This window comes from Elephas maximus, chromosome 17, assembly GCF_024166365.1.
Source record: "Elephas maximus indicus isolate mEleMax1 chromosome 17, mEleMax1 primary haplotype, whole genome shotgun sequence".
Classification (NCBI taxonomy): domain Eukaryota; kingdom Metazoa; phylum Chordata; class Mammalia; order Proboscidea; family Elephantidae; genus Elephas; species Elephas maximus.
This window is the reverse complement of record NC_064835.1, coordinates 80255785-80283429: the sequence shown is the minus strand read 5'-3', so window position 1 is coordinate 80283429 and position 27645 is coordinate 80255785. Positions and strand designations below refer to the sequence as shown.

The 27645-nt window shown below is 42.9% G+C and overlaps 2 protein-coding genes across 4 annotated transcripts in view; one reads left to right on the top strand and one right to left on the bottom strand.

Annotated features, from left to right (window-relative positions):
• Nucleotides 1-16582, bottom strand: part of TGFBRAP1 (transforming growth factor beta receptor associated protein 1) — a 69912-nt gene extending 53330 nt beyond the window's left edge. The window contains exon 1 of one of the 3 annotated variants that reach the window (XM_049856970.1): nt 16454-16582. The gene's annotated coding sequence lies outside the window, so the exon portion shown is untranslated. Of the gene's footprint in view, nt 1-10444; nt 10512-10938; nt 10963-16453 lie in introns of those variants that run through there. The other 2 variants (XM_049856973.1, XM_049856971.1) reach the window with 2 other exon arrangements.
• Nucleotides 16583-16615: 33 nt separating this feature from the next.
• C17H2orf49 (chromosome 17 C2orf49 homolog) lies at nt 16616-26326 on the top strand. The gene is made up of 4 exons (XM_049856982.1): nt 16616-16768; nt 19167-19333; nt 23741-24116; nt 26245-26326. Exons 1-4 carry the CDS (start codon nt 16670-16672, stop codon nt 26299-26301), a joined length of 699 nt encoding a protein of 232 aa, XP_049712939.1. The 5' UTR covers nt 16616-16669; the 3' UTR covers nt 26302-26326.
• Nucleotides 26327-27645: the final 1319 nt, after the last annotated feature.

Sequence of the window (27645 nt, the reverse complement as noted above, 5' to 3'; positions counted from 1 at the left end):
TTATATTTTAAAAAGGATATTCTACGTAAAGATAGATTTGCCATCATTTGATTTTACATTAAAGTTCTTCTTTTTTCTTGAGTTTATGAAAAGTCTACTATAAGTGAAATTATCAAGAGATCAAACAGTCATACTAACACTTTCATCAAAGCCAGCCAGATTCTAAGCCAACACATGCAAGATGGCACTAGCTGTTTAAGGTCCAGCTCTGGCTGCGACATGGCTACCACTTTTGCTGGGTAACTCCCTGCCTCAAATGGTCTCTTACTCACTGTTGTGGATTGAATTGTGCCCCCCAAAATGTGTGTCAACTTGGCTAGGCTGTGATTCCCAGTATTGTGTGGTTTTCCTCCATTTTGTGATCTGATGGAATTATCCTCTGTGTTGTAAATTCTAACCTCTCTGATGTTACTGAGGCAGGACCAGAGGCAGTTATGTTAATGAGGTAGGACACAATCTACAGTATTAGGTTCTATCTGGAGTCAACTTCTTTTGAGATATAAAAGAGAGAGGCGATTGGAGAGGAGGGGAACCTCATTACTACCAAGCAAGAAAAGCCAGGAGTGGAGCACATCCTTTGGACCTGGGGTCCCTGTGCTGACAAGATCCTAGACCAGAGAGACTGACGACAAGGACCTTCTCCCAGAGGCAACACAGAGAGAAAGCCTTCCCCTGGAGCTGGCACCCTGAATTCAGACTTCTGACTTCCTAAACTGTGAGAGAATAAATTTCTGTTTGTTAAAGTCACGCACTTGCGGTATTTCTGTTATAGTAGCACTAGACAGCTAAGACAATCACCCGACCATTCTCTCACTGCTCCTTTCTAAAACATCTTGTCGGTACTCTCCTTTTAACCTTCAGAACTGTTTTCTTAATTTCATTTTCAGATTTTTCATTGCAAGTGTATAGAAATGCAATTGATTTTTGTACACTGCAACCTTGCTAATCTGTTATTAGTCCTAACAGTTTTTTAGTGGATTCCTTAGGGCTTCCTATATAAAAGATGGTGCTACCTGCAAACAGAGATAGTTTTAATTGTTCCTTTCCAGTGGGGATGCTTTTTATTTCGTTTTATTGCCTGACTGCCTTGTCTTTGCCGTTGTTGTTGTACATGTCTAGAGTCGGTTCCGACTCCCAGAGACCCTATGTACAACAGGATGAACCATTGCCTGGTCCTGCGCCCTTCTCATAACCGTCGTTATGCTTGAGCCAACTGGTGCTTTTTAACACTTGAAAGAGGTCTTCTGCAGCAGATTTGCCCAACGCAAATTTCATCTCACTGACGCCTAGGATATCAATCTTCATGTGTTCCATTTCATTTTTGAAGACTTCCAATTTTCCTGGATTCATACTTCCTTCATTCCACATTCCGATTATTAACAGATGTTTGCAGCTGTTTCTTCTCTATCTGAGTTATGCCACATCAGCAAATGAAGGTCCCAAAAGCTTGACTCCATCCACGTCATTAAGGTCGACTCTACTTTGAGGAGGCAGCTCTTCCCCAGTCATATTTTGAGTGCCTTCCAACCTGAGGGGCTCATCTTTTGGCACTATATCAGACAATGTTCTGCTGCTATTCATAAGGTTTTCACTGGCTAATTCTTCTTGGAAGTAGACTGCCAGGTCCTTCTTCCTGGTCTGTCTTAGTCTGGGAGCTCCACTGAAACCTGTCCACCATGGTTGACCTGCTGGTATTTGAAATATCAGAGGCATAGCTTGCAAGTCCCCGCAGTATGACAAGCTGACAGATGAGTGGTAGAACTGCGCTGTCTAGAAACTCCAATATACTGTTGAATAGAAGTGTCAAGAGCAGACATTCTTGTCTTGTTGCTGATCTTAGGGGGAAAGCATTCAGTCTTTCACCGCTGAGTATGATATTACTGAGTATGGCTGTGGGTTTTTCATAGATGACTTTATCATGTTGAGGAAGCTCCCTTCTATTCTTAGTTTGTTGAATGTTTTCAGGATGAAAGAGTGTTGGATTTTGTCAAATGCTTTTTTTGTGTCTATTGTGACAATCATGTGGTTTTTGTCTTTTATTCTATTGATATGGTGTATTACATTACTTGAGTCTTAGATATTAAACTAATACTGCATTCATAAGGTAAAACCTACTTGATCATGATGTATAATTATTTTTATATGTTGTTGAATTAGGTTTGCTAGTATTTTGTTGAGGATTTTTGTGTCTATATTCATAAGACATAGTGGTGAGTAGTTTTCTTATAGCTCAACAATAAAAAAACAAACAACCCAATTAAAAATTGGTCAAAGGATCTGAATAAATATTTCTCCAAAGAAGATGCCAATGAGCACGTGAAAAGATGTTTGCCTTCATTAGTCATCAGGGAAAAGCAAATCTAAACCACAATAAGATACCACTTCACATGCTCTAAGATGACCAGAATCAAATAGCCAGATAATAAGTGTAGACAAGGATCTAGAGAAATTGGAACGCTCATGCATTGCTGAAAGGAATGTAAAATGGCGCAGCCACTTTGGAAAAGTTTCTCAAAGAGTTAAAGACAGTTACCATATGACACTGCAATTTCACTCCCAGGTATATACCGAAAATAAATAAAAACATACGTGCACATAAAGACTTCAACATGAATGTTCAGAATAGCTGAACAGTAGACACAACCAAATGTCTATCAGCTGATGAATGTGTAAACAGAATGTGGTGTATCTGTAGAATGGGATGTTATTTGGCCACAAAAAGGAATGAAGTACTGCTACATAATACCACCCAGATGAACCCTGAAAACATAATGCTACATGAAAGAAGCCAGTCGCACAAGACCACACATTATATGATTCCATTTATATGGAACGTCCAGGACAGGCAAGTCTAGAGAGACAAAAGGTAGATCCGTGGTCACTGAGGAATGGGGGGATGGAAGGACAGAGGGATGAGAGCTAAAGGATGGGGTTTCTTTTCTGACTGACAAAAATATTCTAAAATTGACTGTGGTGATATTTGCACGTGTCTGTGAATATAATGAAAACCACCGAATTGTACGCGTTAAACGAATCAACTGCAAGGTATCTGAATTATAACTTAATTTAAAACACATACACACACTTCACATGCCACAGCCAAACTCAGCAAAGGATGAAAAGTCCTTAAAAATCAAATCTCACACAACTTTTCCTCCCTTATTTTTAAAGAAAACTCACAGCTATTCATCTATTCATATTATTCTATAACGTCAGTTGCTTCATCAGCCATGCCTGAGCACATTCAGCTCTGAACTGCGTTGAATTTACTAGCCACTTCTACTCTGGTGGCCCAGTGGTTAAGACGTATAGCTGCAAACCAAAAGGTCAGCAGGTCAAATCCCCCAGCTGCTCCCTGGAAACCCTATGGGGCAGTTCTACTCTGTCTTACAGGGTTGCTATGAGTCAGAATCGACTTGAGGACAATGGGTATTTTATTTTTTTAAGATTTGAAAAAGCCAGTTACTTAAGTTTGCAAGTGTCCAAGCACTCTACAAATCAACTAGTTGTCAAAGGAGAACTTGAGCAGAAACTATAGCCTGCTGCCTTTTCAAGAAACTAAAAACATCAGTCAGAAAACAGCTGTGCTACCACGGTTTGATCAGATTTAACAACATAATAATCCTGAAAGCAAACAAGCACTGCTTCGTCTTCATCTGGCTACTGCATCACTTGGATGTGAAAGCGGCAACATCTGGGAGGTCAAAACAGGCCTTTAGGAGGACCGCACTGACGCCCACGCCGCCTTCCACAGACTCGCTAATAACAGGAATTCGGTCATGATAGGGCTTACTTGCTTTTTCCTTCTTTAAATCTTGCTGTAATTTTCAGTATTCCTATAAAGACTTTAAAAAAAAAAAAAAAACTTCCTTTTGTAATTATTTATTTTTATTGTGCATTAGGTGAAAGTCTACAGAGCCAATGAGGTTCCCATCTGATAGTTTGAACATAAAGTGTTTCCCGGCCTTGGCTTCACGCCCCACTATGTGTCAGCACTCTCTCCATTTCCCCCCTGGCTTCCCCATTTCCTTTCGTCCTGATTTTCTACCCCTTACTGCTTTCTCATCTTTGCTTTTGGGCAAATATTGCCCTTTTGATCTCTTTATGGTTGATTGTTCTAAGGCACACGTTTCTCTTGGGTGTCTGTTTATTTTATGGACTTGTCTATTGTTTGGCTGGAAGGTGGACTCCAGAATGGCTTCAGTTCCAGGTCAGAAGGGTGTCTTAAGGTCATAGTCTCAGGGGTACACTTTGTAATTTTAATAAGGGACTTTACTTTCATAGGGGAAAAAAATGTTTCTTAAGAAGGGGAAGTTTCTTAATTGACCTAGGTAAACATATTAAGATCATGAAGCCATGGACAGATACCAATATCCATTACAGGGAAAATATTAGAGGAAATGGAATAGCACATTATCTATTAGTTTTAAAAATGAAAACTATAAGGGAATTAACAAGCTGTCAGAGATTCTAAGACCCCTGGAAAGGGCTGGGGAAGGACACAGACCTTCACAGGCTTCTTTAGTAGCTTTCAGCTCAATGTCAACCGGTAATTATGTTGGTACAATATGATGAAGAGTGAAAGCTTAATTAGGCAGAGGACATAGCAGAAAGGAAAACATCATGAAGAGAAAGAAGCCAGAAAGGGGTGATGTGCCACACAACACAACATTTTACCATACCCCCCCTGTTGTTTTGGGCTGATCCAGAGAGATGTTTAAGGGACCAAAACCTACAGATAGGTGCAGGGCAAATTTTCTCTTGGACCAGCCAACCCAATGTCTGGCTCAGGACAAGCCCTGGAAAGTCAAGGTAACGGTTAGAGCATTCACTGGCACCAGCCTGACTTAGGTCAGCTTGCTAACGCAGAAACACTGTGGGAGATTACTGAGGGCCCTACTGCCCACTGTCCACCTTCTGTATTTGTAATCTCAAGGGACTAAAGGCAAACTCTGAACCCACCGTTCTCCTCCCTCACAGACGCACCAACCCCACCCTGATCTCTCCTCTCCTGGCCATCAGGCCGTGTGTATCACGCCAGATAGGTGGGTGTGACTGGGCACAGACATATTTGTTTTTGCCTGGAAACCATTTCTGCTCGTCTCTGACTGAATGAATAGCCAAATGACTGCCTCAAAATTTGGTATTGGGTAGGGAGAGGCAAACCTTGATAGCAAATGTTCCTCCACGGCAAGCTTGCAAACAATTTCTTTGTGCTAAATCAGCAAAAGAAAATATTAATATTCTCTTTCTCTTCTCTAATATAAACACACCATTAAACACCTCGATTCATATTTATCTGTTTTGTGTGACATGATACCACTAGTTGTCATTGTATTGGTTCCAATTCATGATGACTCCATGTGTCGCAGGGTAGAACTGCACTCCACAGGGTTTTTTCTTTTTTTTTTTTTTTAACTGTGGTGAAAATCTACACGCCAAAACATCTGCCAAGACAACTTCCACGTTTACAATTCAATGACACTGATTACATATTTCATGTTGTGCCACCATTACCATTACCCTTTTCTAAAATATTCCACTACCATCTACATAATGTTAATAACATTAACCCAAACAAAAACTCCCTTTCCCCCTTCTTCCCACCTGTGGCAAACATTAATAATCTTTGGTTTCTATATATTTGTTTATTCCATATAAGTGAGATCATACAATATTTGTCCTTTTGCAAGTGACTTATTTTGTTCAACGTAATGTTTTCAAAGTTTATCCATGTTCATGGCATGTATCAGGACTTCACCTCTCTTTATGCCTGAGTAATATTCCGTTGTGTGTGTACACCACATTTTGTTTAACCATTTGTCTGTTGATAGACATTTTGGATGCTTCTACCTTTTAACTACTGTGAAAACTGCCTCAGTGAACACTGGTGTATGGGTTTTTGTTTGCTCTCCTGCCTTCCTTTCTTCTGGATTGGAACTGCTGGGCCATAAGGTAATTTTGTGCTCAACTTTTTGAGGAATTGCCAAAATTGTCTTCCTGTGGCTGCATCAGTTTACATTCCAACAAGCAAAGGATGAGAGTTCCAGTTGCTCTACAACTTCACCAACACTTGTTGTTTTCCATTTTTTTGATCATTAGCATTCTAATGGGGGTGAGGTGATATCTCACTGTGGTTTTGATTTGTATCTCTCTTGTGGTGTAGTGGTTAAGAGCTATGGCTGCTGCTAACCAAAAGGTCAGCAGTTCAAATCCACCAGCCGCTCCTTGGAGGCCTATGCGGCAGTTCTATTCTGCCATGTGGGGTCACTATAAAGTCAGAATCGATGCAATGGCAACGGGTTTGGTTTAATGGCTCATGGAAGGAGCCCTGGTGGCTTAGTGGGTAAGCCCTCCACAGCCAACCAAAAGGTTGGTGATTCTAATACACCAGCCACTCAGCAGGAGAAAGATGTGGCAGTCTGATCCTGTAAAGATTGACAGCCTTGGACACCCTATAGTGCAGGTCTAGTCTGTCCTATATAGGATCACTATGAGTCAAAATCAACTCAATGGCAACAGGTTTGGTGTTTTTGTTTTTTACTAGCTGCTAGACAGTAGTCTTCGTTAGGGAGCCCTGGTGGCACAGTAGTTAAGCACTCAGCTACTAACAGAAAGGTCTGCAGTCTGGACCCACCAGCTGCTCCACAGGAGAAAGAAGTGGCAGTCGGCTGTAAAGATTTATAGCCTTGAAAGCCAGTTCTACTCTGTGCTACAGGATCACTATGAGTCGGAATTCACTCTATGGCAACAGGTTTAGTCTTCCTTAATTTGTCTCATATATTCCAAACCTTTAACTTGCTCAATAACAGCTATTTTGCTACCAAGAAAAGATCTTGATTTCAAATCACCAGGAAGATTCTACAACACACTAAATGATTTCTCCTGCTCTTGTGCACGAAGTACTCAATCGCATTTGGGGTAACCCCAAATTAAGTTGTTCCTTCTACATTCATTTAGTACTTATGAACTTTTTAATAAAGAAAAATGGGGCAGATCTGCCACAGAGAAAATCTGTTGTAAGTATGGGCCAAGTTATTCAATATAGCTCTAACACCTGGCTGCCACGTATGATTACTTTAATGGATTTCTAATGAGGACTGGATTCAGACCAACATAAAGATGCTTAATGCATTAATTAAAATTTCCTTGAGTTTTCTTAGAGCTTCACAAATTTGTAATATCAGTATGAAGGAATAAGTCATAAGTTCTTTTTTTTTTTTTTCCTTACCAGGAACACTAGCTGCAAATCAAGCTAGAAAATAAAGTGTTTTTTTTTTTAATTGTGCTTTATTTTTTTTTTAAGTGAATGTTTACAATTCAAGTCAGTTTTTCATATAAAAACGCACGCACACACTGTTATGTGGCCCTACTTGCTCTCCCTACAATGTGACAGTACACTCTTCCTCTCCATCCTATGTTTCCCATGTCCATTCAACCAGCTCCTGTCTCATTCTGCCTTCTCATCTCGCCTCTGGACAGAAGCTGCCCACTTGGTCTCATGTATCTACTTGACCCAAGAAGCATACTCTTCACCAGTATCATTTTATGTCTTATAGTTAAATCTAACCTTTGTCTGAAGAGTTGGCTTTGGAACGGTTTTCATTCTGGGCTAACAGAGAGCCCAGGAGCCATGTCTTCTGGGGTCCCTCCAGTCTCGGTCAAACCATCGAGTCTGGTCTTTTTGCTAGAATTTGAGTTCTGCACCCCACTTTTCTCCCACTCCATCAGGAACTCTCTGTTGTGTTCCTTGTCAGGGTAGTCATTGGTGGTAGCCAGACATCATCTAGTTCTTTCAGTCTCAGGCTGATGAAGTCTCTGGTTTATGTGGCCCTTTCTGTCTCCTGGGCTCATATTTTCCTTATGTCTTTGATGTTCTTCATTCTCCTTTGCTCCAGGTGTGTTGGGACCAACTGGTGCATCTTAGATTGCCACTTGCTAGCTTTTAAGACCCCAGACGCCACTCACCAAAGTGGGGTGCAGAACACTTTCTGAACATACTTTGTTATGCCAATTGACTTAAATGTCCCTGGAAACCATGGTCCCCAGACCCCCATCCCTGCTACTCTGCCCTCGAAGTGTTTGGTTGTATTCAGGAAACTTCTTAGAAAATAAAGCATTTTTTTAAAAAGAGTGGGTTCTGTGCTTTTAAAACATTGTCACCTTAAGCTGCCAAACCAAAGAACGGGCTCCTTACAAATTTCTGTCAGTGGAGGGTTTCAGCAGAGGCTGAGTCTGTCAGGGGACATGCAGTGGTGATCAGGCTCTCCCTCCAACTATAGGAGCAGAGGACCGCTGCCCATCAACCATGAGTGCAAGAGAAAGGGCAGAGTAAATGGAAGCTGCGGGTATTACCATGTCTCTCACCCAGTGCTTTTCTGTAAAACGTATACACTGATTTGTACAGCAAATTGGAATTGAGAACCTACAATGAGTCTAACTTCAGAATAAAGCATTCATTAGGTAAACAGTTACTCAGGTCATACCATCATAGGTTTTCAAAACTGAGAGATACAGCCCTGCACCCTCATTTATATCTATTAGTAGTAATTTACCAAGCATCTAAGTGCCAGGTCCTGTGCCAAATGCTTTACATGCACGTTTGCTAATATACATGTAACTTTTCTAATATTATCCCCATTTTGATTGAGGAAATTGAGGCTTAAAATATCAAGTAAATTGACCAAGGTTTCACAGTTATTAAGTTGCTTGATCAGGATTTGAACTCAAAGCCACAGACTCATAACCACCAGGCAGCAAAGCCTCCCTTTTGGTAGGTGAACTGGGGCCTGTGAAAGGCTAGTTTTAAACAGGTTTGAGGGGACTCCAGTCAGTGCTTTTTCTAGCACCTCAGGCTGCCCCTATAATCTCGCTCCCTTCCCTCTGGATGGGCCAGGGGCCTGCCCACAATTCATCAATGATTAAATCCTGCTTGGATAAGTTTTGACCCTAGGACCCAAAGCAACCCAACTGCATTAAAGAAGCACTGGGTGAACTCCCATTTCCAACAAGCGCACTAGGGCCGCTACATGGCTTTGGGGGACTTTGTATTTGGGGGTCATCCAACAGTCCTTGGAGCAAAAGCAACGATGGGTATAGGCAACTGGAGACCACAGCTTCTATTTTTAAAGCCACAGAACAAGGAGGTAAGCAGAAAATGGAAAATCCGACTTCCACCTGGACCTCCAAGAGGCAAAGGAAAGGAAAAATCCCACTGGGATGGTAGCTTCCAGCCCTTGACCTGGTGCTAAAAACAGGTACCCCGAAACCCTAGCACAAGCATCTTCCCTTCTACTCAAGACACTCCTAGCCAGTCTCCCAGTGCCCGAAAAACCAAGAGTTCCAGGAAACATCAATTACGCCACCAAAACCATTCAAGAAGTGGAGGGAGCCAAGGGTGGGATACTCTTGGCCCCAATCCTGAAAAAACCAATCAAGCACTAGTTCTCTCAGATTTTCCCCTGCCCTAAACACACACACACTTCATACTGACTCTTCACACACAACTAGGGCTTCGAACAGGTTCGTTCCGGTTTGAACCCCTGCTGAAAATGTGCCTTTCTAACAAGTTTCCAGGATACCCTAATGCTGCTGATTAGGGACCAATTCTGAGAACCACTAGTGGGGCAACCAACACCAACTCAGACCAAACCCACTGACTGCCCCCCTGTCAATTGTGACTCATAGCAAACCTATAGGACAGAGTGAGTAGAAATGCCCCATAGGGTTTCCAAGGAAGGCTGTAATCTTTACACAAGCAGACTATACCACATCTTACTCCGGCACTAGTAGTGCAGTGGTTCTCAAAATTTATTATACCTAAGAATCACCTGGGGATCTTGTTAAAATGCCGATCCTGATTCAGTATATCTGGGGGGGGCGGAAATGAAAATTCTCAGGAGTTAGAAGCCCTACACACAGCGTACACACTGGCTAGCGCCTACACACCTGCCCCATCCCACACACACCTGCACACTTGCTTACCTCAACAAGTACAAAGCCCCCACAATTGTGTACCTGTCCTTAAGTTGCACATCTGCACACCTGCCCCCAATTTAATATACGCGTGCTGCCCCCACACTAGCATTCTTGTCCTCAGTTACACATGCACACGAACACACACGCCCCCACTTGTGCACACCTGCCCCTTCACACACCTCCCCCCACTCGTGCACACCTGCCTTCACACGTCTCCCCCCACTCGTGCACACCTGCCCCTTCACACACCTCCCCCCACTCGTGCACGCCTGCCCCTTCACACACCTCCCCCCACTCGTGCACACCTGCCTTCACACGCACACACCTGCCTCCACGCTACACGGCTGCCACCAGCCCCTCTTCCCTCCCCCCCAGCACACACGCACTCCCTCCAGCCGCGCACACTCTCCGGGCGCGCCCCGCGACCCGGGCAGGCCGCCGCCCTCCCGCGCCCGCCCACACTTACCGGCGCCCGACCGCCAGCCTGGCCTCCCCGGTCCCGCGCCCGCGCCCGCGCTCGGCCCGCGCCCTCGGCCCCGCGGCCTGGGGCTCCCGCGCCCCCTCCGCCGCTGCCCCGCTCGCCCGACCCGCGGCTCCTCGGGCTGCTCCGGCCCCGCCGCCGCCGCCGCCGCTTCCCGTCACGTGGGGCCGCCGCCCGGCGCCGACGAGAGGGCGGGAGCGCGGCCGGGTCCCGCGCCCGCCGCGGCCTCGCTTCCTCCGCGCTGCCCGGCCCCGGGCCGCCTCGCCCCGCCGCGCCGCTGTCCCCGCCGGCGAGCGGCCTCCGGCGTCAGCGCGTCACCCGGCGGCCGGCGCTCGCGAGCCAGCTCGCCCCGAATCCCGCCAGGGCCTCTGCCCCTGCTGCGTCCGGGTTTACAGTACACCCTGCTGTGTGCTCGGCCCAGAGCGAGAAGCCCTGTCGGCCGCTGGGTCCTCCTCTGTCTCTAGGGATCCTAACAGTACCTTCCTGGTGGGGCGACGGGGAGGGTCAAGTCGGTAAATTCGTGCAAAGCACTTAGAACGCTGTCGGGCACAGGCTAAGTGCTGGCTAAAGGCTGGCTGTGGGGGTTGTTGCCAGTGTATTTCCTGCCTCACCCGCTGGAATGGAGAGCTCCGTGAAGACACGGCCTTCTGATTATTCATCGCTCTTTTTAACCCCAAAACAGTGCTGGGCATAGTGTAGGCACTCAGGAAATATGAATGAATGAACCCTTGAAATAATCGACCACGCTGCCGCTTTGACTGGCTGATGCTCCCTTACCAACCTGAAATGTATTTTGGGGCATGAGCTGCTCAGTCCCCCGTCCCGCCAGCTACCTCTAGTTCAGAACAAGAGGCTGGATGGAATTCCCTAGGGCGAGCAGCTGTATTTGCAAGATATACTTATCACTCCTTTTAGGAAAGGCCACCGATAGCTATTCCTTTGGGTCAAGCCACAATGAAAAAAATCCTAGGCTGCTATGAATCCGTGAGCCTTTCTTCACTATGTAGTCAAAATCCAATTTCTTGATGAAAGAATTAGAAAATTCCCTCTAGAGTTGTCGGTACTCAATTATTACCAGTAAAACGCCCAATTTTCTCTATGATTTTCGCTGACTTCAGGGCCCACCAGTGACCCGTTGCCTCAGCTTTCTTATAGCCTCAGGGGATTATAAAACAAAGATGTTATCCCAAGCCACCCTGGAAATTAGATTCTACTCTGCAATGCCTGTTTCAAAGTGAAAACAAATGGAAAAAGAAAAACAAAAATGATGAAAAAAAAAAAACGACCTATCAGAAGTAATCTTCCTGTGGCCTGTCCTCTAGCCCTGTGCCTATTATGACTTCAGGACCGCATACATGCTGTGGCCCCGGATAGTGCTTTGGACCAGGGGAACCAATGTCACTGGCACCCCCTCAAGTGGGGAGCAGGTTTCCCAGAAGGGTAGAGCTATCACCAGCCCTTGAGCTTCAAGGGCAAGCACAGTAGTAAATGTACCCCCAAGTCTAAGGAGACAGCCAGCCAGTGAAGACAGAGAGCCGGGAGGCACCGGAGAAAATCTAGTCCAGTTTCTTCACGAAGGCCCACTGAAAATACGCACTTGTCCAAGCTCATCCCATAATCACTGCCCACCTGGGCCCAGAATCCAGATTTGCACTTTTCCATTTGGTGCTCTACCATAGAATAGTGCTGAGAGCTGCGTAAGACCAGTTGCAAAGGTGTGATTACTAGACACTGGGCTAAGTGCTTTACATCTTGCCCATACCCTCAAGAAGTACCAAAAAAAAAAAAAAAAAACCAAACCCAGTGCAGTTGAGTCAGTTCTGACTCATAGCAACCTTATAGGACAGAGTAGAACTGCCCCATAGAGTTTCCAAGGAGCGCCTGGCGGATTCGAACTGCCGACCCTTTGGTTAGCAGCCGTAGCACTTAACCACTACACACCACAAGGGTTAAAAAAAAAAATTAATTTCCCCATTTTGCACATGAGTTGACTGAGGAAAATAGAATGACTTACCTCAGATCCCATGATAGTAAGAAACAGAAAGGGTAAGAAGAACCCAGAATTCAACAACATGGTGATTTTCTTTTTAAAGAAATTTAAGTTCTATTGAATATTTTATGGAACAACCTTTGTACTCCACTTACAAACAAATCCAGGCGTATAAATGTGTATTAACAAAAGAGAGAGAGACAATGCAGAAATAATTATTTTCTTTATGAAAGGGTTTACTATAGAATTCTTAAAACGGCAAGTTCCATTTCATTCCACCTAGAAACATTTGCTCTTCCTGGAACTTTCTGAGAAGTCTGTTTAACAAATGACAGACATCTGTATGTGTAAATAGACACATCAGGCTAATTCTAAATTCCTCATGTTTTTCTATTGGTTACATTTATGAATATCAAAGTCATATCTTCTTCAAAGGAATTATTAATTTATTAATATTTATTAAATACTCTTTGGACCCATACTAAACATGTTAAGAATATTTTACAGAAAGTGAAAAACATTTGATTAAAGAAGATTAAGAGTTGCATAGATACAACTGAATACCATCAGATTAAGACAGACTAGGAAGAAAAGGCTTGGCAACCTATTGCCAAAACATCAGCCAAAGAAAACCCTATGGATCACAACAGTCCAAACCCATTGTGCACGGGGTCACCATGAGTTGGGGTGACTCAACAGCAGTTAACAATATCAAGCAAAGAAAGGTCACACTGATAATTTTTTAATAGCAAACATAGCTTACTGTGTACCATGTTTTAAGAGCTTTTACATGTATTAGCTCATTTAATCACACACATACATACATTCACATTCATATAGTTGTAGTCTAGTGCCAGTAAAATACATTTTTGTATTATTACTTAAATCAACTATTTCTTGAACAAATCCTACGTATTAGCCACTATGCTCCCCAGCCTATGCTAGAAGTTGGTAATACTGAAGTGGGGAAGCCATAATCCCTGCCCTCAAGTAGCTGATTTGAGTGTGGTAAAGCATAGTGGTTTGGCAGCTGTATGAGCATCATCTGTGAGCTTGTTAGAAATGCAAATTAGTATGCCCCACCCTAAACCTCCTAAAACTGAAACTCTGGGGGTGGGGCCCAGCAATCTGGTTCAACAAGCTCTCCAGGTGATTTTAATGCCCACTGATTTAGTACGCTTTGTGGAAGAAGTCCCCACCTGGCCAGACCCTAAGGCAAAAAAGAATGTGCTCCAGGGATCCGGTGGGAGTAGAGCTCAGTTAGGAAATGCCTGAGAATCTGCAAAAGGCTCACTCGCTCCTATTCACTCAGCACACATATGTTGCCAGGCACTGTGCTGGGAAGCCGGGCAGCCAAAGATGAAAGGGATACTGATTTCAAGGAGCCCATGGAAGAGGTGACCTGGGAGATTGGTTTGATAAGAAAGCCAGTAGTTCAAGTACATAATTGCATCCTTATTATAATGATTGTAAAAGAAATGAAAACTAAAAAAAAAATACAATCATTATCATGATGGTACTGAAGGCAGTTATTTGAAACTCAAAGCAGAATTATGTCCCTAAATATCTAAAAACACAGGTCCAAAATGTGAAGTATTTTTTAAACTGTTACATTCATTTTAACGCTCATTAACTTATGCTCATTGATTTTATTTTACAACTAATGACAAAACATCTCTGCCATAAATATCTTAAATATTACACTACCAACAGTAGGAATCAGCACACAAGTCCTCAGGGTGTGTTCGGTTCGTGATTCATTTGTTCAACGAGCGTTTACTGAGTACCTGGGAATATTATTATTCTAGTTCTTCCTTTTTTAATCCTGTTTTTGTTTTTTGCCTTGGGAAACATTCCCTCTCTCCTGAGGTTTCTACCGCGGAGGCAGCTAGAATACTCTTCATGGATTTAGTTTTAAGAAGGGAAATACTGGAAGGAAAAAGCACAGCTTTTACCTGCTGCAAAACATTTTTGTGGTTGAAGAATCTGAGGTTTCAGGTTAGGCGCTTAGTCCAGAAAAACCACAGGGAGAAAGAACACAGCAAGGACTTGTAACCACATTTTCACACTCACTTTTTTCCCTTATCCTTTGCCAGCATCCTGCCGCTTTTCTCCTTGGATGACAGCTGATAGCCTCCGATAAACCTCCAGGTAGAGGCAATAGAAGAGGCACTTTACATAGCTGAGCTCCAATGCTTACAATGCCGTGAAGTGGGGATCATAACTTCCATGTCACAGGTGAGGAAACTGGAGCTGAGAGGTGAAGTATTTGTCACAGGTGAATGCTGGAGCTGGGATTTTATCCAAGCCTGGGCCACTCTGAAGCCTGCCCTTTTTCCACTTCTCTACTCTGCCTCCTCTGACAGAAAACTTTTTTTTAAAAAACAACTACCAGTTATTAAGCACATACTCTGTGCAAACTGTGTTATATAATCTTCATTCCTTTGATAACTCTTCAAGGAAAGCGTTAGTATGGTATTTTCCTGATGAGGGGGCTGTAGCTGAGAAATTGAATTACTCACCCAGGGTCTCAATACAGAAAAGGATTTGAACCAATGTCTACTTTTCAGCCTTTCAAGCAGCCAATGTAGCTGCTATTGCCATCAAAACTTTTTTTTTTTTCTTATCTGGAAAATAGGGATAACAATACCTATACACTAATCTCACCATTGTTATGAAAATTAAATCAGATTTTAGACAGCTCATACAATGAGAAGAACATTTAACTCCAATTCGTTGTTGTGTGCCCTCAAGTCAACTGACTCATAGCGACCCTGTAGGACAGAGTAGAACGTCCCCATTAAGTTTCTAGGCTGTAATCTTTAAGGGAACAGCTTGCCAGGTCTTTTCTTCTGCAGAGCTGCTCACTAGTGCGTTTGAACAGCTGACCTTTTGGTTAGGAGCTGAGGGCTTAACCATTGTGCCACCAGAGCCCCTTAACTCCAAGTTAGGGCATCTAAATACCTGTCTCAGCTCAGTTTAAGACTGTTCAGCTTTAGCAAGTCATTTAATCTCTTTCAGATCGGCTTCCTCAGAACCAAAATGAAAGAACTGAGTAACTTTTAAGTTTTCTCCCAGATCTGAAAATCAGTTTCTAGAAATAAAGTGTCATATAAAGAATTCAGAAAAACTGCAAAACTCCTCTCAGCTTTTTCTTGCTTTTTTGATTTAGTGTCTCGCTTATGTTACTCTTTCAAGGTTTATCTTTCACATAATCAGAGTTGTTCGTATTTTTGTAGAAACGCTGTAAATTCCAATAAACTGATACTTTAAAGAGGATGCAAACAATGAGCATTTAGAACATGTCTGCAAGTTTAAGTTTAAAATAGGCAAAACGTTACGGAACCTCTCCCGTGAAAGATTTGACAGAAACAGGTCAGTAATTACTAGGAATTAGTCTTTGCCATCTAAAACAATGTTTAAACTAAAAACTGTTACTTCATTATATTTCTTAGTACTGCAGAGCAATGTACTTGAATTTCAGTCTTGCTACTTCCTCATTCTATGATCTTGAGCAAATTATCTTCTGTGCTTCCGTTTCCTATCTGAAAAATAGTGATGTATGTACCTCGTGGGGCTGTTAAGGAGAGTAAATGAGATGATCCACGTAAAATGCAGTACCAAGGTTTGGCCGTTATTACTAGCGTTTCTCAGCTGCTTATTAATTTTCACAGGTGGGCAGGTTACTTGTATTATTTCAGAGAACTTCAGTGCCTCTTATGTTCCAGGCGCTGGGGATATAGGGAATGAACTAAATAAAGTCTCTGGTCTTAGTGGGCTTACATTACTTTGAAGGATAATTATGACTCAAAGATAAAACGGAAAAAAAGAAGAAAAACAAGACTTGAGACGCGGTAACTGCCATATTTAGAGTAAGGTGTATCTCTCCCGTAAGAACTCCCAAGGCCCCTGCCACAGGACGTCACAGAGGCGCGGCCAATCGTGGCAGCCTCCGTGAACTTCGCTCTTCCCTCTCTTTCCGTAAGACCTAAAACGCCATTCACCTCTTCAGCTGTCATCGCTTTCGAGTCCTTCCTCCTGGAGAACACTCGCCCGCAAGCGCTCAGCCCAGGGCTCCGCTCAACGCGACAAGGAGCAGCAGCCGCGCGGCGCACCCGGCGTGACGACACCACCCAGGCCCCGCCCTGCATACGTCATTTCCGGAACGCTGCCTTCGCGGAGCCTTGTGGGTGACCGGCCGGGGTCTCCTGGCGACGACGATGGCGGGGGATGTGGGCGGTCGCAGCTGCCCGGACTCGGAGCTGCTGTTGCACCCGGAGCTGCTGTCCCAAGAGTTCCTTCTTCTCACTCTGGAGCAGGTTGGCCGCTCCGGGGCGGAGGAGGAGAGGGTGGGCCCGCCGGGGCGAGGCGCTCGGACCTGAGCTCGCCCACGGTAACCCTCAGTGGCTGCGGAGAGTCCTGTCGCGGTCGCTCCTCCCACCCCTTTTCTGCCATTCATCATCCCACACAGATCTGCTGGGTTGCCTGCACCACCGCGCCTCGCCCGCTCTCCGGAAAAGAGACGCCCTTAGTATCCCGGGGGACTTTTTTTCTGGGCTCCTTGAAGGCTCGGAAAAAGGAGTCTCAAGGCGACCCCTGCGGCAGTTGTAAGCAAGGCCCGGAGGAAGAGAGGGACTGGGAGGAAGGATAGAAAAAGAGAGATTGAGAGTAGAAGTCGTGGAGCGTCAGGGCCGGAGAGCATCTGAGGGATCGTCCAGTCCACACACCCTCACTTTGTTCAGAGATAGGGAAACTGAGGCCCAGAGGTGAAGTGACTTATTTAAGGTCACACCATCTGTAAATGGTACAGCCAAGAGAGAAGTAAAAGCTCCGGATTCTAAGTGGAGGGTTTATTTTGTGTTGCCTCTGTTAGTAAGAGAAAAATAAGAGTGATGTTTTGTTGAAAGTGGTAGAGAATTACTGAAATTTTCCTTGGGTTTTTATGTAGCATATTTTGCCTTCTCTGTGGTAGTAGGAGGAAACCCTGCTGGTGCAGTGGTTAAGGACTACGACTGCTAATCAATAGGTCCGCAGTTCGACTCTGCCAGGCTCTCTCTGGAAATTCTGTGGGGCAGTTCTGGTCTGTCCTATAGCGTCGCTATGACGGCAGTGGGTTTGGTTTGGTGTTAATAGGATTCCTTGTGGTTTTCCCCTCACTACTCTGTCTTTCTCTAGTCTCCTCAAGCCCCCCTACTAACTACAGTATTTTAATGATGGCAGCCATCCTACATCAGAATCACAAAAGCGCTTGTTAAAACACAGATTGCTGGACTCCATCGCCAAAGTTTCTGATTCAGTACATTTTTAACTAGCTTTTGGTGCTACTGCGGGGGCCACACTTTGAGGACCACTGCAATAGAGCAGTAATCTACCCCCTAGTCATCTTGTTCAAGAGAATTGCCAGGGCTTCCCCATACCTGAGTGTGAAGTGAAAGAATTTCTCATTTTCCTCTCTCAGTCCAAATTCTGTCGAGTCAATTCTGACTCATAGCGACCCTATAGGACAGAGTAGAACTGCCCCATAGGGTTTCCAAGGAGCAGCTACCAGGACTCCCTTGCCTGAGATTATATGTTTCCCATGATGTTGAAGGCAAATTGAGAAATGAGGGAGAATGAGATGATTTAGATAGGGATGCTTGGGTGATGACTAGAATCGATTTGAAAAGGCCTGTGATGACATGGGGAGCAGGTTATTCTAATTATATACTTTTATTGTCATCAGTAAGGGGATCACCAGAGTTTCCATCTCAAGGGCCATTTGAAATCTTGGCGATTACCCTCAATTTAATAAGCACTACATTAGAGGAAAGGAGCCCTGGTGGCACAGTGGTTAAAGCCCTTGAATGCTAACCATAAGGTCAGCAGTTTGAACCCACCAGTTGCTCCATGGGAGAAAGATGTGGCAGTCTGCTTCTGTAAAGATTTACAGCCTTGGAAACCCTATAAGGTAGTTCTGCTCTGTCCTGTAGGTTCACAGTGAGTCGAAATTGACTTGATGGCACTGGATTAGGTTTTGTTTTTGTTTTTAACATGAGAGGAACATGGGAAATAATAGGGTGAGACTTTGAGCCCACTAATTTGATCAGGATGATAACACTCAAGGTAGCTCTATGGGAGAATGTGGTAATTATCATCATTGGCTTTCTTTTGTCTGTTTTCTCCAGGCAGTCCCCTATATTTAGCATTCTTTCTAGATTCAGATAATGTGATTGGAAATGTTCTTCATTCCTCATGTGCTGGCTGAACAGTTGTGGGCAGCAGTCCTTGCCACACTGAGGGCATGTGACAATTGTCTTTAAGCTGAAACTGAACCTAATATCTGCAGAGATTAACCTATTTATAATACCACTTTCTATAGTCTCTTATATAAGTCCCCGGGTGGCACAAACTACTGGTCAAAAGGTTGGTGGTTTAAACTCGCCCAGAGGCTCCTAGGAAAACAGACCTGGAGATCTGCTTCTGAAAGACCCCAACCTTGAAGACCCTTTTCAGCAGATCTGCTCTGCTACATGAGGTCACCATGAGTCAGAACTGATTTGACTCAACAGCGACTAACCACAACAGCATAGGGCTATATTAAGCGGGTGTGTGATTGTGAGAATGGTTTTGTAATTTGTTCTTTTAAACGATAATGTTTTACCATCTTAGGTAGGTAACCGGTTAGTTATTAAAATAAAGGCTGTTGTTTTGAAATTACTTTTCTTTCCTTTTTCACAGAAGAACATAGCTGTTGAAAATGATGTAAGAATAAATAAGGACAACCTTACTGATCTTTATGTCCAGCATGCAATACCTTTGCCTCAGAGAGATTTGCCAAAGAATAGATGGGGGAAAATGATGGAAAAGAAAAGAGAACAACATGAGATGAAACATGAGACAAAAAGGTACTTTTTAGTGGTTCTGGTTTTTATCTTATGACTAAACAATTGCTTTTTTCCTCCCAGGTGAACTTAAGTAAAAAATTCATTTATTCAACAATTATTTATTGAGCAAGGATCCCCAGTGGCGCAGTAGTTAATGTGTTCAACTGCTAACCAAAAGGACGGCTATTTGAACCCAAAAGCGGCTCTGCAGGAGAAAGATGAATGAACCTACTCTTGTAAAGATTACGGCCTTGGAAACTATGGGGCAGTTCTGCTCTGCTCTTTAGGGTCGCTGTGAGTTGGAATCAACCCAGTGGCAATGGTTTGCATTTCTTTATTGCACTGTGGTTATAGCAATGAATAAAACCAAAAATTCCTGCTCATATTTCAGTGGGGAGAAACATAATAAAAAAGTAAAATATCTCGTGTTAACATAGTCATAAGTGCTAAGGAAAAAAGCAGAACAGGAATAGGGATTAGAATTTTAGGTAAAGTAGCCAGGAGTTTACATTTCAGTAGAGAGACCTGTAGAAAGTACAAAGCGAGCTAGCATTTCAGGCAGAATAAACAGGACCCTGGCTCAGGTGTGTGCCCATCATGTACCAGGAACACAGAGAGACCATTAGGACTGGAGTGGAGCAAATCATGGGGACAGGAGTAGGACAGAGGCTTCGGGGTGTTTGGCGGAGACTGGGAAACCCTGGTGGCATAGTAGTTAAGAGCTGCGGCTGCTAACCAAAAGGTCAGCAGTTTGAATCCACCAGGCGCTCCTTGGAAACCCAGTGGGGCCGTTCTGCTCTGCCCTGTAGGGTCGCTATGAGTCAGAATCGACTCGATGGTAGTGGGTGTGCGTGGTGTTGGAGAGACTGTTGGAGCAAGGAAAGCTTTTAAGTCATTGAAAGAATTTTGGCTTTACTCTGATTGAGATGAGAAATTGCTGGAGAGTTTTGAGCCAAGTGCTGACACAGTCTGACGGACACTTTAACAGGATCACTCTGATTGCTGTATTGAGAAGTGATTTATGGTGGAGGGCACGAGAGTGGAGCCCTGGTGGTACAGTGGTTAAGAGCTCAGCTGCAGACTGGTCAGCACTTCGAATCCACCAGCTGCTCCATGGAAACCCTATGGGGCAGTTCTCTTCTGTCCCGTCGGGTTGCTATGAGTTGGAATTGACTCGATGACAGTGGGTTTGGGCATTTTTGTACGCGGGTAGGAGCAGGGAGACCATGTAGGAGGCTGTGCCATAATCCAGGAGGCAGATGGTGTGGTGGCTTTGACTCAGGTGGTACGGTGGAACCTGTGAGAGCCGAAACTTGATGGAACTGCCTTGTTTTTCCAGGTCTCCCAAGTTTTCTGCTTTTCACAGTGTGGTGTCTTACTACTTTTCAGTCACTCGTTTTGGTAGGAGATATTTGAGTGTTCCTTCTCTGACAGGTTTCTGCCTTACACAGGTTCCAGCTTTCACAGGTTTTACTGTAGTAGTGGACATCTTTAGTGGTTGGGGTCTGGATATGTTTTAGAGGTAGGGCCAATAGAATTTGCCAAACTGTGAGAAAAAGGAGTCAAATAAGATGCTAAGGACTTTGAATAATATAGAAATGCAACTGTCACAAAGCTTTAGGTACTTAAAATTTTTTAGGAAAAGAGCACAAAACTACAAGCAAATTAATTTCCTTTTTTAAAGAAAAATACATTTGATTGATTAGTGTAATTGATTAGTTAAAGACAGTTTCCCAGGATTCTTAACTGAGTGAGTTACGTTTTCTTCTACATCTATTTGATCACAAGTGGGTGCTCTTGATCAATGATTTCATTTCTTTTTAGGGTCTTCTGTTTGTAAGGCATTGTCATAGACAATGCCCTAGAGACAGAAGGAAAAGACTCGTGAGGGGTGGTGAGAGGCAGCCATCATCAATACTAGTGAAGCGAGTAGCTCTAAGTGCCAGTACGGTAAAGTCTGCAAAACCTGGGACCTGGGTGAGGTGGAAACCTATCAGAGAAGGCAAATGCTAATGTTTTCCACTAAATAAAGAGCAAGAGAAAAGTTATCAGACTACACCCTGTCAAAGGTGGAAAACTTATGAGACCCAGAAAAATAAGACAGTCCATTGAGTTCTGGTTCCCACAATTTCCCTGTAATTTTTTTCTGTGGTTATAAAGAAAACCTTGTAATTTCTAGGGAGATTACTCCCCAAGCGTGAGACTAGTTAAAGAATACGTGTGCTTCTGGTCTTTGAGAAAATAAATGCATGCAGAGTCTAGACTTTGATCAAGAACACATTTCAGTTCAGCTGGTCATTTTAGCTTGATGATTGCACAGTGGTGCAGGCTTTGTGTTAGCATAATTCATACATTTTTGTAAGTTAAAACTACATGTACCTTTGAGTTTATTTTTGTTGATTCTTACTAAGGGAGTGTTTTCTTGATTGCTACATTCAAGTATGCTGTACTGGGCAAAGCTTTCAACACTAATTAGACTTTCTGCCAAAGCAAACCTCATATGACGGCCCCTGTTAATCCCTCAGTATCATTTTGGAAAGGATCTTTGATTTCATTGAAAAAATTCACAATTTGATTCTTAAATCAGTATTAAAGCTGGAAGGAGCTAAGAGATCATCAAGTATTACCAAACACACTTGTTTTGTAGATAGAGGAACAAAGACCCAGAGAAATGTGACTTGCCTAAGGTGACACAGAGAGGACCAGATACTTAGTGTTATGGGTTGAGTTGTGTCCCCCAAAAATTGGTGTTGTAAATCCTAATCTCTCTGCCTGTGGTAATAATCTCATTAGGGAGTGGGTTTTCTTTGTTATGTTAATGAGGCGGGATTAATATAGGGTGTGTCTTAATATCTTTTGAGATATAAAGTAAGCAAAAGAAGCAGAGTTGGGGGAAGACATGCTAAGCCACATGAAGATTGCCCAGGACCAGATGCTCAGAAGAGACCAAGGATCTTCCTTCATAGCTGACAGAGGAAGCCTCCCCCTAGAGCCGGCACTCAGATTTCAGACTTCTAGCTTCCTGAACTGCTATCGTGTGTCTGTCAAGCTGTCTGGAAGATTTGCCACCGCATTTCACATATAGCTGGGTTACCTTTGGTGGACAGGCTCAGCTGAGCTTCCAAACTAAGACAGACTAGGAAGAAGGACCTAGCAGTCTACTTCTGGAAAAACTGGCCCATGAAAACCTTGTGAATAGCAGCGGAACATTGTCTCTAAGACTCTAAGGATTTTGAATAATACAGAAATGAAACTGTCACGTAGCTTTAGGTTAAAAAAAAAATTACAAATTATAATAGATTTATTAAAATATAAATTTGTTTGTTAAAGCCATCACTTTGGTGTTTCCGTTACGGCAGCGCTAGATGACTAAGATGCTTAGTGCAGTGCTTCTCAAACTTTCATGTGCTTCTGAATCTCAGATCGAACTCCCCTGAGCTGGTGAGCCCTACTTTCAGTTCACTTGATTTCCCTTCTGGAGTGGCAGTGAGCGTACAGTGAGTTTGTTTTTCCATCTTCTGTCAAGTAATGTTCATTGGTGTCCCAGGAATTGGTGAGTTTGGCCAGTCACCTGGGGATCGGGTTAAAAAATGCAGATTCTGATGCAGTGGCTCAGGACGAGGTCCCAGATGCAACATTTCTAACTGGCTCCCAGGGCGACAGTGATGCTCGCAGTCCCTCAACCATGTTTTGAATTGTAAGGCTGAAGTGTTATTCAAGTAGCTGGCTTCTCAAGTTCTTTTAATGTATTTAATCAAAAGTTGTTTTTTTTTTTAAATTGTTATATAACTTGAGGTATAAATGAATAATGAATGTTTTGATGATTTACTTATTTTTATGATTAAGAATGGACAGTAGCTTTTTCAAAGCTAAATGTAAAGACTCACCAAACTTTAAAGTTACCAATTGCACAAATGTTACAGTTAGTTTAGAGAATACTTTGGCTTTAGAGACCTCTAATGAATGGAATAGAACGTTCTGCCCCATGGTTTGTAGGCTGCCACTGTAGTATAGCTTTCTACTCTATTATCCTTTCTAAATAATAATTAATGAATGGTGAAAGTAACACCATCAATAAGCTGGTAATTTTTTGTTTTAAGGTAGTAGGAAATTCTGTTTTGACCTCTAGAATTAGTTCGTCGCTTTGTGTTTTAAAAATAACTGTATCTTGGGTGTACATTAAAGCGTACTTTAAATTTCTTGTAAGTAAATGTTTTAAACTTTAAAATAAATCACAAGAAAATTACCATTTCAGTTAGAGTGAGCAGAGAAAATTTTGTTTCCGGTAGTCCCACTTACAATGGATTAGTCTTATCAATAAATCTTTTTTTTTTTTTTTTTTGGTTATTTATTTTGACTTTGAATTCCAGTGAATGAGTTTGCCTTTCCAGATTGTATTTTTCAAAGAGTCCATTTCTGTGGTTTCAGGAGTGCCACTGTAGATGGGTTAAGGAAAAGACCCCTCATTGTGTTTGATGGAAGTTCAACAAGTACAAGCATCAAAGTGAAAAGGACGGAAAACGGAGATAGCGACCGACTGAAGCCTCCCCCTAAGGCAAGCGTTACCAGTAATGCCTTTCGAAAATTATCAAATTCCTCTCCAAGTGTTTCACCCCTAATTTTGTCTTCCAATTTGCCTATGAATGATAAAACGGAACACGGTAATAATGACACTAAACAGAACCATGACTTAACGCATAGAAAAAGTCCCTCGGACCCTGCGAAGCTGCCACCTTTGTCCCCCGGTGGAACCACTTCAGTGAAGTTAAAGCGGGCTGCTCCTAAAGAAGAAGCGGAGACCGCGGTGAGTCCTGGGCGACGTCCGTCCTAGCACGTGTGGGCGGAACCCGAGTGGCCTGCCTGGCAGCCTGGATGTGCCAGGTGTGCTGCAGGCTGTCCTTGAACCTTTTCACGGCTGCTCTTCCATGTCCATCTCATTACTTCTATGTGTTTTGAACTCTGAAATTGTGAAATCCATGATGATAAACTCTTGTTTTAAAAAAGGCGCTCAATTTATTTCTGCTTAAAATATGTAAAGAGAATCTCTTAGGCACTTCCCCTAGGTCTTTTTCGTTTAGTTCCTTTAATAAACTATCTTGGAACTAAAAGATGGAACTATGCCTTTATTAGAGAGGCTCAGAATGTTAAGTAACTTGCCCAGGGTCACGTTTCTTAAGTAGCATTTTGTGAACTGACTTTAAGTCTGTGTATTTACACTTAAAACCACACCAGGATCTTTTTAAGGTTCATCACTTCTGCCTCTCCACCTCAGTGGACCTCTCTTTGGAAGGATAGAAGGTTGGGGGAGTCTGTTATGTTGTGCTCTGTTGTACTGAAGCATTTATTCAGTAACATTTGGATGCTTGGATTTCAATATGCTGAAACAAATTTGGTACAGTTACATACTTTAGAATTTAATTAGTGAGTTACTGTTTGTTTTGTTTTTAAAATATGGTCAGTCCTTCCCTAGGATCCTGAGAAAAGTGATTTTATTTTTAAACATCCAGCAATTTTATAGCCTTTATTCTTGTAGTATACTTTGATTATTATCATCATCTCATTCTGTATTAAAGGAACCAAAACTCAAAGCAGTTCAAATATTCTAAAACAGTAGTAGACCCTATTAGAGAAAAAATAAAGCCACTGTGTGCTTGACCGGCCCCAAAGTTTTTCCTTGTATTTACTCATTGACTCCTTTCAGCAACCCTACAAAGTAGGCACCATTGATGAAGAAGCAGAAGCATTGAGAATTTAAATAAATGCCCAGGTTTCCAGAATTCATGAGTGGCCAGGCTGGAATTTGAACTCAGACCTCTTGGTCCCCTAAACATGCTGCCTCAGTACTCCAGCCACTTTTGTGGGAGAGAGGGTGAGGTGTTCCATGAGTTGGAAACACCCAGATTTCAAATACTGCATCAAGGATTGAGCCTCGAGGGTGTCTCCCCAGGTTCTTCACCAGCATTCCTGTGCCCAAGGGGATAGCACTCTTTGACCGGCGTTTTTTTTTTTTTTTTTTTTCTTGTGTTGTTAACATTTCCCACTAATTTTGGATTGTGAAGTAAAGGGAGGAGATGGGGTTGGCAGGAGGGAACAAGTCAGGAGCAACTGTGACTGCACGTCAGGATCACCTGAGAAGCAAAAACGCACACAAAGTCAGAGCCCAGTCCCCGACTCCACTGTGGGTTGTGGGATAAGGCCCAGCTGGGAGCGTGTTTTTATGTGCCCTGGGTGGTGTCTGTTGTGCAAGCAGTTGAGAACCAGGGGGCCAGAAAAATGAGAACCAGAGAAGGCTTATGTTTTTCTGTTTCGTTTTAACCATTTTTAAATGTACAATTCAGCGACGTTAATTATATTCACAGCATTGTGCAGCCATCACTACTATGAATTTCCAAACCTTTTTCATCATCCCAAACAGAAACTCAGTACCCATTAAGCAGTAAGTAACACCCCATTCCTTCTTCCCTCCCTCCAGCCCATGGCAACAACTAATCCACTTTTGTGTCTGCATTTCCCTCTTCTAGATAAGTGGTATCATACAATATTTATCCTTCGGTGTCTGTCTTGTTTCACTGAACATGTTTTCAAGGTTCATCAATGCTGGAGAATGTATCAGAACTTGATTTCTCTTTATGACTGCATAATACTCCATTATATGCATATTCCATATTTTGCTGATCTGGTCATCCACTGATGGACATTTGGTGTTCCACCTTTTGGCTGTTGTGAATAGTGCTGCAGTAAACACTGTTGTGAGGCTTATTTTTTTTTTTTTTTCAATTTCCACCTGCTCATCAAGAAATACATTCCCACCAGATGGCAGTACTGAGCTACTGTTACTGTATTAATAGTAAATCTTGGTGGTTTTCAAGGTGTTCACTTTATTTGCGGACATTTCTTGGAGTATAAAATGATAATTGCTCATGTCTTTTCAGAATAACCTGAAGCCCCCAGAAGCGAAGAGGAAGATACAACATGTTACATGGCCATGAAGGAAAGTTACCCAAAAAATGTAAATATAGCTATAACTAGTTTTTCAAACAAGTTCACATTTATTGACAGTATTAACAAAGATCCTGATTATTAAGGAATTTTCTTAAGAGGTTTAAAATTAGGTTAAAAAAACTATCGTGTTTCCTTTTTTTGTTTTATTTTCTCTGCCTTCCTTTAAAATTCTTGTCTCTCATGCCCTGAATAGGAAAGAGTTTCTTTTTAAACTAATGACTTAGTATAAGTCATTTATATTGATCATAGTCAAATCATTAGGTACAAGTCTGGTATAAAGCATTCAATGAATTTTAGGAATTGTTCTCATTTGTCTCTTTCAGAGTCTTTTTTTTTTAACTCAGATATTTTACTAGGTCACAATTTTTCCCAAACAGAAGACTGTAACAATCCATCAAAATATTTTAGTAAATATTGCCAAACTCATTCTCAAGGGTTTGCCAAGAGAAGCATCTTTGTAGTGCTGCCAGCAGACTAACCAGGATGTGCAGGTAAATTGCTGCTCTGTGAGTGCTGACACTGCTGCTGCTTCCCGTGAAATCCGAGGGTATCAGTGCTTGCTGTTGTCCTGCCCTGGACGCGGCACCAGGATTAATTTACTATGAATCGGCTGTTCTGTTTCCCTCCTTGCATCTTTTCTTGTCACGCAGTGGTCCTACCTACTCTTCATGAGCAGTCTGTGATCTCCGCATGTTTGCTTATTGCTCCCTCTCAGGAGCTTCACTGTTTTCAAATTAAGTTTACTTTAAAATCTTCAGGCTAAGTAATCATGTTAGAGGTGATACCTGATGGCAGACAGTATGGAAAATAGGAAAAGGAGAGGAGAATTGCAGAACTTAAAAGAGTCCGGGAAGTATAGCAGGGAGGGGCAGAACCAGTGTCATCTGGAGTAGACGGTGGAGGAGGGACTAAAGTCAGAACAGCAGAGGGGAAACGGCTCATAGCTAGACTGGGCACCCTGTATGTGTGATGTGGACAGCTTCCCACTGGCTGTCTCACAGAGAAGTCTCTACTGAGGTGTTCTATTTTGTTCAAATGGTAGGATCACTCCAGTTGTGTAATGGAAGTCAGTGGGAAAATAGGATTTACCTTATATTCATGAGTCTTAGTGTCAACTTTTCTGCCACGTATTTCTAACCAAGAATGGACACTATATTTTTTTCCCTTGTATGTTTGATCTTCAGATTGGGTTCTGCCTTTTTCACTACTTTAGAAAGTCTTGTTCTTCTTTTGATGTTAAAACAGCCATTTGAGCTTCTATTGAATAGCTTTAGAAAGAGTTAATTCAGCCTTGCAGGTAAGTACTGTACTAAAAGTTGAACCTACAGTTT

Bases quoted from the DNA above. Each gene is read 5' to 3' on its own strand.
- C17H2orf49 (XM_049856982.1), top strand. From the start codon at position 16,670: ATGGCGGGGGATGTGGGCGGTCGCAGCTGCCCGGACTCGGAGCTGCTG. The intron at 16,769-19,166 runs GTTGGCCGCTCC...CCTTTTTCACAG, and splicing joins TTCTTCTCACTCTGGAGCAG to AAGAACATAGCTGTTGAAAA. The intron at 24,117-26,244 runs GTGAGTCCTGGG...ATGTCTTTTCAG, and splicing joins AAGAAGAAGCGGAGACCGCG to AATAACCTGAAGCCCCCAGA.